At 37.6% G+C, this 20,472-nt stretch overlaps 1 protein-coding gene across 1 annotated transcript in view; it reads left to right on the top strand.

The window, feature by feature from the left end:
- Positions 1 to 20,472, top strand: part of LOC150077813 (salivary peroxidase/catechol oxidase-like) — a 134,156-nt gene that overhangs the window by 111,828 nt on the left and 1,856 nt on the right. Inside the window, exons 8-16 of the mRNA XM_090384368.1 lie at positions 3,020 to 3,187; positions 4,529 to 4,630; positions 5,209 to 5,331; positions 7,694 to 7,935; positions 9,897 to 10,029; positions 14,526 to 14,653; positions 15,780 to 15,982; positions 18,495 to 18,664; positions 18,913 to 19,021. Coding sequence (XP_090240494.1) covers positions 3,020 to 3,187; positions 4,529 to 4,630; positions 5,209 to 5,331; positions 7,694 to 7,935; positions 9,897 to 10,029; positions 14,526 to 14,653; positions 15,780 to 15,982; positions 18,495 to 18,664; positions 18,913 to 19,021 — 1,378 coding nt within the window. The remainder of the gene's footprint in view (positions 1 to 3,019; positions 3,188 to 4,528; positions 4,631 to 5,208; positions 5,332 to 7,693; positions 7,936 to 9,896; positions 10,030 to 14,525; positions 14,654 to 15,779; positions 15,983 to 18,494; positions 18,665 to 18,912; positions 19,022 to 20,472) is intronic.

Genomic DNA, 20,472 nt, shown 5'->3' with positions numbered 1-20,472 from the left:
GGATATTTTTCACACCGTGGTCGAATTAGTCGGGCAAAAGGTTTTTCATCTATCAATCAAAAAAACCGACCACAAAATACTTGCAATTTATAAACACAATACAATGACTGATGCCTAGTGGCTTTAGTTGCCTTAGCCCAAATAGGAGTAGATCATTAGATTTGGGACATTTCAGAGAAATCTAAGTTGTCCAAAGCAACGCGCCTATTCTCGTTACTCATTTCACTCTTTATTTAAGTATACCATGCATTATTCTGAATCTTTGTTGATTATTCAATGGTTTATCACCTAAAACTAGTCTGTTCAGTTCACCACCACATAAAACATCCTTTAATGACCATTCCTCGAACAGTATCATATTCATTGAGTTCACAACGTCATAAAGTCACTTAATATTCAATGTATTGACAGCCATTTTTTTATCCTTCTGGTAACTTCCACGAATTGGCCTTTCCAAACATAATTACTTCCTTAAACGTGCTGAAGAAGAGAAAATAGATCGTTTACGTTACTTTAAATTCAGTTGTAGCTGGAAGTTCAACCTTAACGATTATCTGGGGGGATTGGTGTGAGGGGAAACGAAAACCACCCAGTTTTATCTTTTTAAAGTGTCATTAGCGCCCATAAAAGTATCCAGTAAGACTTGTCGCATTAACTCTTTGAAAACTGAATTCTCAGCTGGAGAGAAACACTTTAATTTACAAAACCCATTCTCCATGCCACGAATTGAGGTCGCCTTTGAAAAAAAAGAAAGAAAAAGAGTTCTTTGAAGGACCCACCACTGTCTTCGTCTGGGTTGTGAGTCATCGTTTGAAGGAAGACTCTTTTGCAGAAAGAAATATTCCTAAGACATATTTTAGGGATCAGTAACTACAGACGTCTAGCCAAGAAGAAATGTCTTTATCTCAATGATAGTGAAAGTCAGATAGGAACAATAAACAAAGCTAATTGCATGTTGTGTGAGATGACAATGGGGGGTCCTGGTGGTGGTGGTGCAGCGTCACTCTTCCCTAGCTATTGTTGTAATTAGGGCAGAACGTTGTATTCTTATTGCGTATCATTGTATTCTTGGAGATAGATGACAACTGTTCTTTTACGCCAGTTCTTCAAATATCAGCTGTTTGTTAGATCTCAGGTCAGTAGGAACAACAACATCATGGGAAACACCAACTAACTTAGAAGATACTTCCCAAAAGTTTCCGGTCTTTAATAAAAGAAAGAAAGAAAGAAAGTTCCAAATTGTGTACTTTCCATTGTCGTTCTTTCACTTTATTTGGATACATCTAGGAATGGTATGCGTTCTTCAGTAGGAAAATTTGTTTTTAAATAAACGCTTTTTTAAGAGTGTCCGCTGGCGCCATCTGTGGGCCGTGTGTCAACTGATTATTTGAATTATTTTATGTTGAATGTGTTCTTATTAAATCCTGTAGGAAATGTCCGCCATTTTTGGTTTGCTGGATACAGAGATGGACCTTGTGATCAACAATTCGAATCAGACTCTAGTCCAGTTTAAAGATCACTGCGTTTGTTAGTCTGTCTCAAGAGAAGTAGTGCAATACCAAGACATCTCGTTGATAAGATTGCTTCCAAATGATGCAAATCCACCATTATTGTTAAGATCCAATATACGAGGGAAGAGGGGGTTCAAAAAGGATTTGTATTCAACCAGAAGTAGTTGCGATCGAAAGATGATTTTTTTTTGTTTCATACCATGAAGTCTCTGTAGATAAAGTGTAACGCAGATCGATGATTCGGTTCCTCTTTCTGCAAGAGAAAAAATCCAAAATAATCCACGAAGAAATGGTCGCTGTTTATGGAGAATACTGTCCAGCTTACAGTGTTGTTGCACATTGGTATAAAAAATTCAAATATGGAAGAACCCGAGTGCATGATGAAGGAATCCCAGAATGCCCAGCAACTGCTGTAACAGGGGAGAGCGTTGAGGCATTAATCCTGGAAGATTGCCATATTAGCGTCAAAGAATTGGCTGCAAAGTTCCAAATTAGCGTCGGATCTGTGAAGAACATCCATCAACAGTTGCATATGAGTAAAGTGTCTGTTAGATGGTTTCCAAGACTTCTAACCCCTTACCAGAAAAAGTAAAGGGGCACAATGCGCACGTGAAACGTTATTGGTGTGCCAGGAAAAGCAAGAAACATTTTTTTAACTGCTAGCCCACCCCCCACTAAAAAGACAAAGGTGCGAACAAGGGATGACAAGGTGATGATGTCCAACTACCTCATAAAGCTACGTGCTGCTATAAGATGGTGAAAGCTGTGAAAGAAGTGTGCGCCTGCTTCACGATAATGCCCCTGCTGATTCCTCGCATGTTGCAGTGGGTTTGAAATATTGGTTTGAAATATTGCCACATTCTGCTTATTCCCCCGACCTTGCACCCTCGGATTTCTTTCTCTTTCCTGCCCTGAAGTCCTTTCTTCGTGGAAAAGTCAAATCCGATAAGTATGGCAGATGTTGGTCCACAATGGTGGAGTACTTTTGCAAGAAATTCTTGAATGGAAAATGCCGAGTAAGCTGGGACATTGCCATGGTGCAAATACCAATTTCCTGAAGCCAGCAGGAAATGCTGGCTTCAGGAATTCCGACCAGCATTGTCCAAACGCCGCAGAACTATTCGTATTATTTTTGGTTTCTGGCCCGGTTCGAATCTCGTTTGGTTTGGGGAGGACGATTGTGATTATAACCACTGTGCTACCAGGCAGACATCTTCGATGGACAAGTGGCCCTCTTTAAAATTTGCGAACAACCGAACAAATTAAACTGTGGTTCCCCATATGTGATTTCAAACTGCTTTGTTAGCAAGACATTGGAAATAAATTTTGTAAATAATGTTAACTCAATAAATCATTTTGTAATTAATTTGATTGGATATCATACACCATCTTGTGGATGTTTAAGGATGCAACCATTAATGCCAAACATATAAATGATTTATTTCTTTTCCATCATGCATTTTGTTGTTGGAATAGTAGAGATAATAAATAGTTCTTTTATTGCACAGATCAGAGGAAAAGGAGTATCGAATGCTGCAAAGGTCCACCAGAACGTCGACACTACAACTGCTATCCGGTAGAAATCCCTCAAGACGATCCCTTTTACAAATTTTTTGATCGCCGATGCATGAACTTCGCCAGGTCATTAGCCGGTTTACAACCAGGCTGCAAGATTGGTAAGTTATTCGACCATTGACCTTTCTCAGTTTTTGAACATCCAATTGGTTATTTTCTCTTGTCTTTAAAAGATAAGTATGCGTGTGTCCTCAAGTCTTTGAGAGTCATCTACGAGAATTTTGCATAGATTACCATCTATGCAAAATTCTCGTAGATGACTCTCAAATATACATCAGCTTCAATGGTTCGTGGTTTTTAACCACCAACCATTGAAGCTGATGCATATTAAATCCATAAAATGTGCTTCATATTCCTTCTTCTGCTGTATATAATCTTCCAAACGTCTTTCTAATAACTATGATCAGAGCAGCCATTCCTTAATACATTCCATTTATATTCCAGCGTGCAGTTAATGGAATGGAGATTGAATCAATACGCATTTATATTCGAAGTCATCAACAATTCAAATTCCACATTTGGTCTCTTAAGAGCGTGGACAGCTGGATCACAAAGCACGCTAATGCCATTAAAACAAAATGGGCAATCTAGCCTCATTCGTCCAGCAGAGAAAGCATGGAAGTGAATGACTTCTTCCATTTTCCCTTCTGGCAATTCATTGCGTGACTGGGCTCTGAGTTAGAGTAATATACACTGCCTTACCAGCTTATTAGAGGATCCAGTTCAGGTCATTGTACGTCTACCTATAGCCTAACGAAGCATCCCATTCACATAATGGGCCACATGGGTTAAGAGTCCTATAAGAAGGTCTGCTTTGAGATTGCGAAACGTGTACTGTGGGAAAGGAAGTTTCCTAGCATTTTGGCAGGCCAGTGTACATTCAGAAGGCTTATTAGATTAATTAAACTGGAGAGCTGCTAAATAAGAAAGTTTAGTAAAGACATTTCTACACGTGAGGTATTTTAGTTTATTAGTACTCTTTGGGACTATTAGATCCCAAAGAGTCCCAATAATTAAATAAATTTAGCTACGTTCCAGATTGCAATGTGAAAATTCATCTTCAGAACTGGATTTTTTAGTTCTATAAAATTATATACAAAGAGTATTTTAGAATTTCATTTTCAATCAAGTATCAGTAGCGTGAAGATAAAACAAGCTTCCGTTTTAGCGTGGTCATGCTAGATAAACATCGTGCACGCGCTTTGTTTATCTAGCATTACCACGCGGTACCGTTCTTGATTTCCATATGTAAGGTATTTATGTATTCATAGTTGAGGAAGAGACACACACAGTGTCGAAAGCTTCTGTAAGTATTTTATTTTATCTAAAGAAGCGAGCGCAGCCCCCTAGTTATTTATTATTTAATTTCTGTTGTGCATTTTATTTTTAATTACTTCATTTTCTTCTACATCGACTAGTGTAACGAATTCTCTTTTAATTAGGTCCAAGATGGCAGATCAACGCGGTTTCGGCCTACATCGACGTTAATTTTATTTATGGAAGCAACGAAGAGGTGGCTAGCAGGCTTCGAGAATTCAGAGGAGGTTTGTATTTCAATTATTTCTTTCTTATATCGTTAGTAGTAATTGAGTTATTTATATTTAAACAGAGTGGTGCACCCAGAAAGTTTTTTTAGGGGGAGGGGGGGTCTCTACATTCCACGTTGATACCTTTTATAAACGTCAATACGTGACAGTACCATTATATAATATGCTAACATTTTGATGCTTACTTCTAGTTTAATTTTAATTTTTAAACTTTATTCAGTTTACATTTTTAAAAATTACCGTATTTTTTAGACTATAAGATGTACCTTTTTTGCAAGAAAAGAGAGGAGAAATATGGAGGCTGAACATTTTTTCAAATACTTATTGTAAAATCATATGTCGCATTCTTAATTTATATTTTTGCTCTTTTATTTGAAATTAAAATGTTTTTTTTTCTATTTTACATTGCAAAATCTTGATATATCCATTAGTTCAGAACATCTTATAGGCTAAACAATACGGTAAACAAAGGTGAAAAACGAGGCAGTTAAGGTTAATTAATCCGAGAATCTTTCACTTAATATGAATATAAAAGTATGCTCATAGGTGATTAATCTTTCGTTGTTGGGCTATAGGTCGTTTGAAGACTTCTCCAATCTATCGTGATCTTGGATTGAAAGACCTTCTACCGATGAGGACTGTAGACGCTGATCTAGGTTGCATCTCCAGACCGAGAAATATGTATTGTTTTGACGCAGGTAAGGTTATGACTTATCCCTCAGACGTTTATATCTTGGAATAGCAGTTCGATTTGAGGACCCACAGAAATTCCCTCTTTTACCCTGGTCTCACTCATTCGAGGAAATGTTTGCCCCATAGAGGAAAATCCTTTTTGTCCATCACTTTCACAAATATTTTTTATCAAACCTAGTTTGATGTGCAATGGAGGTATACAGATTTTTGACTTATCCACCAAAGGAGGATGGCCTGGTGTAGTTTCTAAATGGTCTGATCATTTTTCATTTGTGTCCTTGAAGGACTATTTTTTTCAAAAAAACCTGTAGGTTCTCCTAAGTTTCCTGCATGGGACAATGGTATAGATGGATACTTATTTCCATTATGGAGTAAAACTGCTTTCAAACTGACCTTGGATGAATCAATGAAAAAACTCCACTGCTAGATGACGTGCTCCAGATGTTCCTGGTTGCAAAAAACCAAAGCACCATCCAAGGAGTAATAGGTCGTTATGTTAGAGTGCCGCTTCCTATAAAAAGACACCTTTATATCTTTTTCAAGGATATTCCACAGTTGAAGCTGTGATCCTCGTAATTGATCCTTGGGTTTTGGAGAAGTCCAAATCTGTGACAAAACCGTCCAATTCTGCTTGAGTGATTAGATGCGGCTTTAAAGTATCAAGAGTTGAAAAGTCTGGATCTGTACTCGTTCTCTGGAGACTCCTTTTCCCATCCTGAGCCAGAGTCAAGTCCATAAGTTTCTGGTGGCTTTGGCACTGGCATTGTATCGTCTCGAGGAATTATAACATATCTGAGTTCTTGAACTTATTTCCTTCGAGAATCTTGTCGAAATTATTTCAGGGAGTAAATTGATGCCAACCAGTGTAATCAAGAAATAACTTCCATTCTTTTCCCAAAATACATGAGTTCTCGACACCATCTTTTAGGAAAAGGGTGTTCTTTCAGGCATTTCTCTTTTTCTTCTTTTGGAGGGACGAAAGTTGAAGGATGATGAGGAGGTTATTGCTGAAACAACAAAAGCGTTCTAGAAACAAAAAGAAAACTTCTAGCAGCAAGATATACGAGCTGTTATGTCCAGGTGATGCAAAAGTATAGAACAAGATGGAGATTATGTACAAAAATAGTGTGTATAAGCATACACCGTGTTGTCTTTGCGTTAGCGACACCTACCCAATACCTCCTTGGACCACCTTTTGTCTGTAATACAGCCCATACACGTCTTGGCATGGACAACGTAAGTTGTTGCAGGGTACCCTGTGGTAGTGCACCCCGTTGTACAATGTGTCCAGTAATTCCCGCACATTAGGTGGATGGTCGTAGCATCGAATGTCCTTTTTCAATAAGTCCTCCTAAACATACTCAATTGGGTTGAGATCGTCTGAGTTGGAAAGTCACGGGAAGACGACCACTGCTGTTAAGCCAGTCACAATAGACTCATTATACCACAGAACAGGAGAATTTAGCCATATTGGTTGTCGTAGAGATACTGATACCTGCACGTTTTTCCCCCACAGTTATTCCATGTTCAAAGTCAGAATGATCTCGATGCCGACCCAGTCTGACGGAGACTCCATACCATAAGGATCCCTTTTCCCACGTTCTTTCATTCCTGCCATTTTGGGTGGTTTTATCTCCTCCCCATCCCCTTCTCCCACCCCGGAGTGACTCCTACTCAATTTTCGCCTGGTGGCAGACTCCACCACCCTCTTTCACTTCCCCCTGGACCAGGATGGGCTTCCTGTTCCTGGGAACCCCTTACTGTCACCCGTTTCCAGCCAAGCGGGCTCTTTGCTACAGCCCCCTGTTTTTTTTCTTTTATCTCACTTCTGTCTATCTTCCCCTATTTCCTTTCCAATAAATTTTTTGGCTATCTCTGGATGCTTAGGCTACCTCATCAGAGCTATTCTCTCCTATGGCCCTGGTCCGCCTCCCAGGGACAGTGACGAAAACTGGGGGTTGTTGGCTCTCCACGTGTCTAAGTGGCCAGAAGAACAACACAACCCACACTAATAACTCAGAAAATATCCACTAACACACGCCCCGGCGTTATACAAAGTATTGTATTCTACACAGAGTAACAACGCGGAGGAGTTGGTGTGGGGGGGGGGAAACCCCAGTGCCACCAGACAAAAAATACTATGTCTTCCTCACAGACACTCAAAAACTGATCGGCACATGTGTAAACCACAATGTTATATCAGCCGTTCCCGAATTTGAGCCTTCACCAACATCACAGACCGATCCATTTCAAATTTCAATTTTTTTTCTATTTTAATTTTCAGATTTCTTCTATTTTAAATTTCAATTTTCTTTGAATAATTTATGAGTTTATAAAAGCAATATACGGATTATTTCTTTCAATCAGGTGATGACAGAGTGAACGAACAGTTGCAATTGGCCGTGATGCATATTCTGATAATGAGGGAACATAATCGACTCGCCGAAGCCCTAAGTCACATCAACCCACACTGGGATGACGAAACAATCTTCCAAGAAGCTCGTCACATACTGGCTGCCGAAGTTCAACATATCACGTACAACGAATTCCTGCCAATGGTCCTCGGAAGGGATATTATGCAGAAGTATGACCTCGTACCACTAACTGAGGTAAGGACAAATTTTTTGGTTAAGATTACTCTGGTGTGTGCAGACCGATTAACTCGGCCACGTTGTTCAAATATTTCTCGCGTCATTGACTAGATTCGAACTCAAGTCTTTCCCACCCAGCTGTTGTTGTTGTTACAGGATTCTAGGACTATCAGCACCAACTGGCACCATATTGTGTGTTCTGTGGTCGGATTCTGTTTGCTGGATGAAAAACTCGAGTTTTCGGCAGGAAAAAACCATGCTACTCTCACCTAAGACCAACTAACTCAGCAACGTTGTGAAAAACGGCCATAAAATTTCCTCATGTCATCGACGGGACTCGAACTCGGATCTTTTTCACTCACTGTGGGCAGGACGGCGATTCTGCCAACTGTGCTACCCACTTGGGCTTCCACCCGGTGTCTGGTGAACTGTGATAATACTAATTTCGATACCTATACGCAATGGCCAGCAATCTTGTCTGGCCACAGACAAGATCCACCACAGAACACGATATTTATAGATATGATATACTGCAAATTTCGTATTAGGTGTGCTTTAAAATAAAATAATTTAATGCACACCTAATAATAGTGTGATGGTTGAGTGGCAGAAGGCAGAGTGCTTATGTTTTTTTTTAAATATATATATATATATACACTGGTGTGCAAAACTTAAGGACCAACACTATTTTCTAAAGTTTGTTTTTTTTTTTTTTTTTTTAGGAGCATTAGCAACTAAGGCCATATTGCTCCGGGATATGCGGTGGTCATTCCCTGACCTTTCCGCATCCTCCGTATTTGGTGGTGACGGGCTCGAACCCCGGTCTAATCAAGAAGCGTGTGCTGCTCCTTCCCACCTGGCTACGGAGGCGCCATTTTTCTAAAGATTACAACCTAAAAATCTTTACTTAAGGTACTCTTTACTGATGAGAGTAGATTGAGTCTCAGGAGCGATTCTGGACGTCAGCTAATCTGGCGAGAGGTTGGCACACGGTATCACCTCCAAACATCACTGAAATGGATCGATATGGAGGTTGAGGTGTTCTCGTCTGGGGTGTTACGTTCAGAACTCCAGATACTGAAGGCGGTACTGTAACCGGTGCACGCTACTGTACTGAGGTAATCCTTCCCCATGTGCGTCTGTTCTGAGGTGCCATTGGCCCCGAGTTCGTGTTTATGGATGATAACGCCAAACCCCATCGCACTGCAGCTGTTGATATGCTTTTTGAAAGTGAGGACATTGTTCGTATGGATTGGCCTGTCCGTTCCGCCGATCTAAATCCCATCGAACACATATGGGATGCTCTGGGGAGTGAATGAAGGTATGAAAGTATGCCTAGCAGCATACTTTCATACCTTCATTCACTACCCTTACCAAAATTCTCATTCACTCTCTTTTGCTTCCTTTCTGGGTCACTCTCTTTCACTATAACTTCACATTCTTTGCCTTTCACCACAATTTCAATTTCACTCTATCCCCTCCATTCAGTGCCCAGCATATTCACTCAGTTCTTTCACATTCATTTCATTCTACAATGCATTCTCTTGCAACAAGCTTACTAATATTATTCAGCAGTGTTGCTTCCTAGGCTGCCTGTACATCTCCCTTCCCCTTTAAGTTTACTCTGTGAAAGAGTGTGAGGCCTCCCAGGTCCCTACCCATGGCAGGGTAACCCTGAGGGAGAGTGGCCCAGGATTGTTCAAATGGACTTTGTTTAATAACGAGCAGAGGAGTGTGTCCCTCTAAATGGTAAGTAGAGGAAAGGAGGTTAGTTTCACTTACTTTTCCTTTTTTCTGGGTCATCCTGTATTTATTTGCATTTACTTCGTCTGTCTTCCTTTTCAAAGGATGTAATAACTTTAAGACTTCTTTTAAATGTTCCATTTTAATGCATACAGTGCTAACTTCTTTAACATTATCTGTTTGACGTTTTAAGATTTACTCAGTGCACATTAAGAATGATAGTTTTTTCTTTTTAGGGCTACTATCAAGGCTACAGTCCAAAAGTTAATGGTGGTATACGAGCTGCTTTTCAATCTGCAGTGTTTAGGTTTGGTCACAGTATTCTTCCTGACGTCACCGAGAGGTACAACAAGTTCCACGAAAGAATTGGTGAGTGTAATCAGACAGAAATTTCATAATACTCTAATGAAAGAGAGCCTTTTAAGTTCTTTTCTTTTTCCAGTTCCAAATGTTTCATTTTGTGGGTACAAAATAATTCAATTGTCTTATGCTTATACACTGAGTTGGCTTTGCATCAGCAACATCCTTTTTTGTAGGAATGGACTGGGCTATATCGCTGGTGAAGGCTCAAAGTTTGAAACCGCTGGTATAAGACTGTAGTACGCACATTGTGTTTACGAGGAAGAATGGGTCGGCATCGAGATCTTCCTGACTTCGAATGTGAAATGATTGTAGGGGCAAGACGTGCAGGTTCCGGTATCTCGACAACAGCCAATGTGGTTAAGAACGCCCGTTCTGTGGTGTAACGAGTCTACCGTGACTGGCGGTTGAACAGCCAGCCAAAGGTCACGCGTGGAACAGCCACGATGTTTGTGACTCAGCAGCGACGCAGGCAATATCTGTATTTGGAGATAGCAACATGAAGCCATGGCACCTGGATGTACTGTTGGGTGTTCGGCAGGTTGGAGGCGTGGTTTTATAGTTTGGAGACAGTTATGGTGGCATTCCCTGGATCCTCTGGTCACCGTTAGTCAACGGCCCAATGGGAACGCCTATCCTTTTATCGTCTAACTACCACAAAATTCCTTGGATTACTGCTTGATAACCGCCTTATCTTTTTTCCCTATATGAATCATCTGGCTGACAAAGTTAGAAAATTGATCTTTCAAATTGTTTACATCTTAGGTTTGAACTATAAGATTTTGCATACAGTACACAAAGCTTTTACTAATTACCACTTATGCTGTTGCAGTCTGGTTTAGACGCGCTAAATTGCTTACAGTTCCATCCAAGCTTGGTTCTATCCAGCACAGCACTAGTTTGGGCATATAGAACTGTCTCTACTTCTGTCCTACAAGTTCTATCTGGGACCTTTAGGCTTATATTTGATTTAACGTGGACTATCTTTCTTCATCGGAAAAGCCCCCCCCCCCTGCAGAATTCACTGGAATTCAAATTGACGTGTTCTCCAGTCCTAAACAAGAAAAACAACGAATTTTAAAAATTCTTCATGACCATTGGCAAACTTCGCTGGTCTGATTCCCAAAAAGGTTTAATTACAAAATTATTTATTCCATAAGTTGCATTTGTTAATAAAAACACCCATAAATAGTTTTCTCCCAGCATGTTTTCTAGCTTTCTTTTAACAGGACAGGGTCTTTAAATTTTAAACTTGACTATTTCCATCTCCGAACTTCTTCTTTGCGGTTCTGTTGAGGATTCTTGAGGATTCTACCAACGTTCTTTTCTTTTGCCCTATTTACAATAAAATTTGACGTTATGAACTCTCATGGACAATAACATAACTTATGTCATTATTTTGTAAAATTGTGTTGAACAAAGGATGGAATGAACTGCATATGCCCGCTATAAAACTAAATGAAATAATAATAATATCCGATATGACATGCATGTGCTTTAATGATATCAATAACCCTCTGCGGAACGCTTTTTTTTTTACAAGTTTTTGGTACATGTACAATGGAAGCTTGTCAACTTATCCAGCAGCAAACAGAGACCGTACTGAAGAACACATGCAATTACAGACACAATATACTGACTCTTCAGTATATTGTATCTGTCTGTTGTACCAAAAACTTATAAGCCTTAGTTGCTTTGGTGGCTCTAATACATGTCGACTCTAATCCTTGAACTGGGACATTTTGTTCTGGCCCTCAGTTGCTGTTCCAAAACATTTAAAATATGCATCCTATTGGATACAGATCTGGATTCTGGACTGGAAACGGCAGGTTCATCATATTATTCTCTTCTGTTATACTAGATGTACTTTGTGACACAGAGCACCATCATGCTACTACACATACGACCAATCTCCAAAGAATTGTCATGATGCAAGAAAGGCAGAATTGTACAGAATGTTAAAACAGGCATCTATATTGGTAATTTAATCGATAACAACCTGTTGGACAAGCCCAAATTACATAAAGGCCCATTCCAATCACACCACCGAATCATCAAAACTAGTGCCATGAACATGTGACTGGGAGGCCTGACAAATGAGGTACAGTTCTATTCTCTGAGTAGTCCCATCTGAACCTACAAACCGATTCTAGACGTTATTTCATCTGGAGACAACAAGTACCTTTCCTCCAACATCAGAGAAAAGGACATTCACGGTGGAGGCGGTGTTCTTGTGTGTGGTGGAATAATGATCAGTGGCCGCACTCCTCTTCATGTTTTTGATAAGAATACCGGAACTACGCAGAGAGTACTTAGAAGAGAGTCTCGAATCCTATGTGCGACTTTTTAGAGGTACAGTACGTTTGGCCCAGATTTTCTCTTGCACGCTAGCACCACTGTACATATAGCTCAAGCGGTGGAGGAACATCTTGAAACTGAAGATATCCAACGACTGTCACAGCCAGCACGATCACCAGGACGACTTAAATCCGATCGAACATGTGTGTCAGCGTGCAATGTGACCCCTTGGGTGTCTCATTGCACGCTGACAGCCAACTCCTCACTCACTTAGTGAGCTAAGGTCTGCGTTGGCGAAAGAATGGGATTTGTTGCCACAGAATCTTATAGATACCCTTATATCGAACATGGCTCACCGCTGTCAGGCCTGTTTAGCCGTTGGAGGGGATCATACACCATACTGACGTGACCATATTTTCGAGCATCTTGTATCGACTTCTGTACTTCTCACCTTTTTAGTAATTCTTATACAACCTTCATATCCTTGTACCTGACCAAAATTTCTCGCTGTCTCCTCATTTCATCGTTATTCAATGGTACATCACCATATCAAATTTTGTCCCGCTTCATCCCAAGCTTCACGAGTTACACCACGCTTTCTACGTGTTCTGTTAATTTTGTGGAGCAGTGTATTAAGGCTTATTACACTCATTATACAGAATTAAATTTATATAAGTCGTAAGTATATTGACTTCTACACACACTACACATAAATAATTAAATACACCTTGTATATACAGGGTGTATTTAAATTGGTGTCAAATATTCCAGGGGCGTAAAAAGTTCATATAAACATGGGTCTAGAAACGCTTAGTTTCTACCCAGAACTTTATTCAGAAAGGTACCTTGACAGGCGTTTACCTTGTCCAAGAACATTCACACGAATCCACCAACGTTTCGAGAGACGGGCTCATTTGAGAGATCTTTTGACACTGGAATACCAAGAGAGGTACGAAATGCTGACCTTGAGGAACGAGTTCTTCGTAACGTGGACGAAAATCCATCAGACAGTACAAGAATAATTGCAATAAGGGAAGGAGCTAGTCATACGACTATTTGGAATATTCTCCATGAAAACCTTTTGTATCCCTATGACCTTCAACGGATGCAAGGACTTACTGAGGCAGACTTTCTGCCACGAAGAACATTGTGCCAACGCATTCAACAAAAGTGTGCTGTGGTCCTGAATTTTTTGGCATTTATCTTATTCACTGACGGGGTCTTAAACTACCATAACAACCACATCTGGAGCGATGACAACCCTCATGCAGCGCGACAGGACAAACATAAGTTCGTCTAAACGTTTGGGCTGGAATCGTGCATGATCATTTGATAGGCCACTATTTTTTTACCTCCGCGTCTGACAGTAAATATTTATCTGCAGTTTCTTGAAAACGAATTGAACCATTTAATGGACGTTGTATCTCTGGATGTCGTCCGACAAATGTGGCTCACTTTAGTCGGAGAGTTCGTCCGCATTTGGATGGCCATTTTCCTCAAAGATGGATTGGTCGCGGGGGATCCATTGAATAGTCTGATCAATCAGCAGATCTGAACCCAATGGATTTTTATCTCTGGAGACATTTAAAGTTAGGCAACTCCTGTGTCTGATGTTGGCGTTTTAAGAGAGCGTATCTAAATGGATGTGAGCAAATATGTAACACTCCAGGTGTATTGAATAGAGTACGACAGAGCATGGAACACAGGCTCAGAGGATGCATCGAAGCAGGAGGAAACCATTTTGAACAATTACTTTATTTTTGTTTGTTTCTGTTAAACTTTGTCTTGTTTAATTGCATTACTTGTTCTGTTGGATTGTTTGATATTATTAAACACAGTATTTAGGGACAGGCACCACCGCTGGTTTCCCACATCTGATATTGTTAAACAATAAAATTCCTCCTAACTCAGAAACTAAGCGTTTCCATGTTTATATGAACTTTTTTTTAATGTTTGGTCGATGGGAATACGCCCCTAGAATATTTGACACCAATTTAAATACACCCTGTATATGCAACCTATATTTTTCCATTTGAAAAATCGGATCAAATAGGTGTGAACGGTCTACCCTTCGTCTCCGTGCGCATTAATACTTTTAGAACTAGGTAAAGAGGATGTTTCCATAAACTCAATGTTGACTCACAATGCTGTCGCGAAGTATACAAATATGAAAATCCGAAATCCTAATTTTCTGTTTTTCTCTTTAGAGGCCATAAGGCTATCAAAACAGTTACTGCAACCTTACGATCTGTACAAGCCTGGTATTGTGGACACTTTCATTCTTGGTCTAGTCAATCAGGAGGCCTATCGCATGGACACAGACCTTACCACAGAGGTATGGATCCTATTTGTTTGCAATATTATAACATTATTTAAATTTTTACTAATAAAGGAATGCATAGAAACCAGGAAATGTTGCAAAGATAATTTATTTAAAGTAGCATTTTAAATGTGCTAATTCTTTACACTATCGCTACAATTGAGAATTAATTTCATCTCCATAAACTGACGCTTTTAATCATGTATAATATTTGATTATTTAAATAATTTTAAAAATGATTTTCCATTAATCTCCATAAAATAAATAAAAATGCAGTAGTCTAAAGAAAATGACATTCTACAGATGGAATTACTAGTTCAAATATCTGCCGCTACACTCAAGTGGCGCACATCATCAGTTCAAACAGTGACTTGTTTATTTTCATTATATCCTCTATTGCTTATTTTTTATCTGTACATTTTATTCAAATTTTCATTTTTGGACATTTTAATTTACCATAATGTGCTTTATTTCTATTTTTAAATTTTTTCATTTTTATTATCTCTTCGTTCATACAGTGCCAGTAGCGTATTTAGAAATCCGTTAGGTGTGGCAATGTAAAATCGAATTTAATTTTAGAGAATTATTAATTATGAAAATTAATATAAATTATTAATAAAATATATTGTAAACAAAAACGATAATTATGAATTAAATAAGAGATTTATCGAAAAAAAATGGTTATGGGAATAAACGTCACGATTATGTGTCAGTTTTTTATTCGTTTCAACATTTCCGTTATTTCATGAAAGTTACTTATTTACAGGTGGCGCTGTTATCAACAGAATGTAAACAAATGTATAATCATCTGTTTTAATTTTATCTTCTGCTAGTCTTAATCGTTAATCAGTAAATGGCAACATCGAATTTAATGGAATCAATCCGATTAATTTAAAGCATTAATTATATAATTTATTATACTTTAATTATATAATTAAAATTATATAATTTTACTTATATTAATTTTATAATTAGATTAATTATATAATTGATTTTGTATGTCTACTGAACCATTATGATAACTCTGGTATCTGCATAGTTTTGTGTATAATATATATATATATATATATATTATATGATATTATTAAAATATTATTTAGTAACGTATAATTGTGTTTATTTCGATGTGTTTTAACAATAGGTAACAAATCATCTGTTTGAAAAACCTGGAGACCGGTTCGGAATGGATTTGGCATCAATGAACGTTCAACGTGCACGCGAACATGGTATTCCAGGATATAACAAATATCGGGAGTACTGTGGCTTACCGAAAGTCCACAATCTCCAAGAGTTATCAGGCATAGTACCAAACAAAACAATCCACCGATATGGAAGACTATACTCGTAAGTATGGGCGCATCAAAACATACTTTCTTGGTTTTGTAGTGCATTTTCATAATTAAAATCATTATTGTGTATTATGACTGCTTGATACGCTTTGGTATAGTGGTCCCTTTAATAGAGGCTATGTATCGAATACGTTATCCATTTATAGATACATTATATCCATTTATATATCTGCGCGGATCAGTCTGGGTTTATTTCCAATATAATTGAGGACGGGTATTCTTCTGAGTCTAAATCTTCCGAAGTAACGAAGAATTTCTGTGGTCTGCATGAGAAATTAATCTTCACTGATAGACAAGGGTTCGAGATTCAAATAGACGCAAATTGCGTCCTTTGAGGACGCATATCCTTTTTACTTTGTATATGAGGTTCTCTTACTCTTATTAATTCCTCTTTAGTGAAGGAGAATTCACTTGTTGTTGAAGATTCAAATTATTTTAGGAAGTTTTTCTCCCTAAAAGTTTAGTAACAAACGACTCAACATACTTAGGATTTGTTGCTGCTGCTATAAATTTATTAATATAATATTAAAGTGTCTTAAAAGAATTAAAAATATGTTTTAAATATCAAAAATATATTGCTAATATAAAAAGAAGTCATATAATTTAAAATATATAGCAATGTTTTATAGAAAAATTTTAAAGACTTTTAAATTGCATGACAATATTTGAGCTATTTCGTTCCAAATTTAAAACTTTTAACAGATAAAACTTACATTCATTGAATAGATAACAAATGGAACGAAAGTAGGATTATAGTTAGCCATCAAAGTACAGGATCGAAATCCTTAGGTAAGGGGAGAACTGTTAGAATCCAACAAGAGAATAAAAGAAATGCAAATGCATCTTTATTACTTGAAATTTTTATTAAACTTTTGTACTTAAATTTACGATAATTAATTAACTTTATGAAATAAAGAGGGCGCTCTGATGATTAACGAAATAATGGACGAAGATTTAGTATTATTTAGTAATATTAATTGAATGCCTATAGTTATCTTTCAAGGACGTGTATTGTGTGCATTTATCGTTTAATTAAATAAAATAAATAAATCTTTATTGCCAAATATATACATACAAACAGAAAAGTATATATATAAAAGGCAAAGTTCCCTTTACAGCCAGAAAGTTGGATGGGGATTTAGATAATGAAAATTAATAAAAAATAATAAATAAAAAAAATAGTGAAAATTAATAAAAATTACATGGTAAAATTAATGATCATGGACTTGTCACGTTAAACCTAGTTATGAATCTGAAATAAAACTGAATGCTACGAGCTGAGACTGATCCCATTGGGTAACAAAATTTTAAAAAAGCTGTTAATACCAAATGTTTTTTTTTTTTTTTTTTTTTCGAATTTGGGTATAACGATTCAGAATATGGCATAGTTTTCCCAGAACTTAAAGAACAGCAACTATATCAGATTTATTAACAATGTTTAACATCTGTGCAGAATAGAACATTAATCTTCTCCAGACGTAAACAAAAGATAAAAATCAAAATTAAAAAAGTGGAAACCCTCTTTGGATTAATCAAAAAAAAAAAAAAAATCCTTAAAAACGTACATTTGAATGTTTTGTGGTCAGTATGGTCATACTGCACCAAAAACCACATAGAGTTGTCCATTATTGCTTCATCCCACTTTCCTTGGTATCTCTTCTGCACTGACTGTATGTCCTGCTGGAATATCTCCTCTCCCCATGCTGTTCATTAATATTGCACAGATTTAGTCTAAAAAAATGCAGAGAGAGATGACGCTTGATTGACATTCTGCATCCCACTTTTCTGTAATTTTCAATCAACTTATCAACTAGTTCTTTATATAAGTTTCTCTCTTATTCTTATCTAAAAAGCCATTACAACGAAGCGAAACCACTGTCAAGCATTTTTTCAGCATCATTCATTTTGTCTTTCAGCTCTTGTGAAGCCAACGTCTGCTTAACTTGTGGACCAATAAATATGTCACTTTTCTCTTTTGTATCAGACAGACATTTTTGGAAACATACTGTATATGCTTGAAGGTCCCGCCTAGAAGATCCATTCCTTTAACCGTTTGATATGGAGTGGGGGAAGAAAGGCCTTGTGTCTTGGAACCAAGGGACTCTTTAATATATTTTTATGTGCAGCCAGTTGAAAGTCAACTTTGTCAGCCCATTCTCTTCTCCTGTTCTGCTGATTTACTGCCCTGCCTTCCCACAGCTAGAGAACGCAAATGAACTTAATGACACTACCTTCCAAACACAAAGCAACCCCAGCATTTTGATGTCCCCACAAACATCCCGTTTATACTGGTCCTACTTGATCTTCTCTAATAAATGGTTCCCATTTCTGTGGTTTTGTCTAATATGAACAGAGTGTGCAACAGGAATCAATGGGTTTATTCTCATCAGGAAGTAATAAAGCTTTCAAAGCTTTACTTGAAGTGTCTATGTAAAAATACTTGATATTTTCTATTTCCATAAAGCTTTCGTTTTACATCAACAAATACCATTTTTAATTTTCAACAGGAATATAGATGACTACGATTTATGGAGTATTGGGATTGCAGAATACCCCTTGCCTGGAGCAATAGTTGGTCCTACGTTTGCATGTCTCATAGCAGAACAATTTGCAAATATTAGGCGAGGAGATAGGTTCTGGTATGAAAATCATGGATGGCCATCTTCTTTTACGCCAGGTATTATATTTTTCTCTTTTGTGCATTTTATAATAATATTATATAATAAATAAATAAAGTAATAAATACATTGAAATATACTAAAATTTATTATATTTTCAATAGATGAATTTAGTAAATCAATAAATAAAAATAACTTTCATATAGAGTAAATGCCAATATCAAATTTATGGCATGTGTTTGCTTTCGATTACAACGAGAAAAATATTCTTAAAATCCTACTGTATTAATGTTTTTATTTATTGTAGAGCAATTACAGGAGATCAGGAAGTTGAGACTAAGCAGGCTTCTGTGTGATAATGCTGATGAGATGATAAGTCTTCAGTTTAGTGCAATGGCAATGGCAGACCCACACAGGTTAGTAATTGTAAATATACTAGACAAATAGTGACTCGGGTAATCAATAATGTAATGACTCTAGTCATTGAACAGAGCCATAGTTATCTGTTTATACAACAAATGACTATATCCAGCTACATACGTCGTGCCAAGCTTTAAAATCTACAAACCCAACTTGATTTGGCAGAAAGTTGATTCTTCTGTAGCACATCTTACTCAAATAGAAAATCGTAGAGCATTCAGCATCGTAGAACAACCTCTTTTGTCGAAGCAAGAAAATTTGCTAAGTTGGTGGAAAGAAAATCTGTTTAAATTAGTTTTTTTATTATTGGGTTTCAGGAGCATCGGCAACTAAGGCCATGTTGCTCTGGGTATACTGTCTATAAATTACGTCTGTTGTGATGTCGATTTTCTGTTTGCTGGAAGAAAAACCAGAGTTTCGGGGAGGGAAAACCATTCTACCATCGCCTGAGACCGACTAACTCAGCCAATTTGTGAAGAAAATGACTCGTAAAAATTCCTCCCATCATCGACGGGATTCGAAATCAGTCCTTTTCCACCCGGTGTGGTTCAAATTAGACCACAGAAGATTTTGGATCGTTGCGCTTTAAGCTCCAAGTGAGAAAATATTATTGAAAAAAGGTACGATCACTGAAAACGTAAGTTGACGAAGCGACAGTCTACAATATGGATGGCCAACTTTTTATTGTAGCATGTCACATATTATGTTGGAATTTCTTCGTGGATCGAGAAACTACCGAACTCAATTACCACGTTCCTCTTATAATTCAAGTGTGCCGCGACCAAATATATATATTTTTTTCATGTGGAATGTACATTATAAATGTTGATGGTCGTGAAATGCAATTTCAATTATCATCGGTACTTGAGATTATGAACATTATGGTTTACATTACCAGAATTTGCACTGGTCAGTACACTTTTATGATAACATATAATTTCTTACCCAACTCAGCCTAATCTTATATCCTGTTTGAAATCGGAGAAATAAAATTCGAATCAAATGTGTCGGTAATTATAGATTCAGAAGACACAGGAATCATTTAAGAAAGGAAAGTAAAGGCAGCATAGGTGTATTGCATCAGATGGAAGTCACTTTTAAAAAAACATATGCCATTAAGACAATTGAACAAATACTTCCCTTAGTGTAGTACCACACAGTTAGTACATTTCTCTTGGGTTACTGCTATCCATATGCAGTACTTTGCATTTGTCAATGTTAAACTTCAGTTGCCACTTCTCAGCCCATTTGCCCAACTTATCTAGATCCAGTTGGAGTAGCATACTGTCTTTACTGTCGTGAACAACCTTTGTATCATCTGCACATTAATGCTGATATACCTTCATCAATATTACTGATAGTACATTAATAATGCACAAAACAACAATGGCCCAGCACCAACCCCTGGGGAACTCCAATAATAACATTTGTCCATGAAGAGCAGCAT

This window comes from Mastigoproctus giganteus, chromosome 11 (assembly GCF_048544385.1).
Source record: "Mastigoproctus giganteus isolate SK-2022 chromosome 11, ASM4854438v1, whole genome shotgun sequence".
NCBI classification, from domain to species: domain Eukaryota; kingdom Metazoa; phylum Arthropoda; class Arachnida; order Uropygi; family Thelyphonidae; genus Mastigoproctus; species Mastigoproctus giganteus.
Note: the sequence above shows the minus strand (reverse complement) of the source record. Positions and strands in the feature narration are given on the sequence as shown.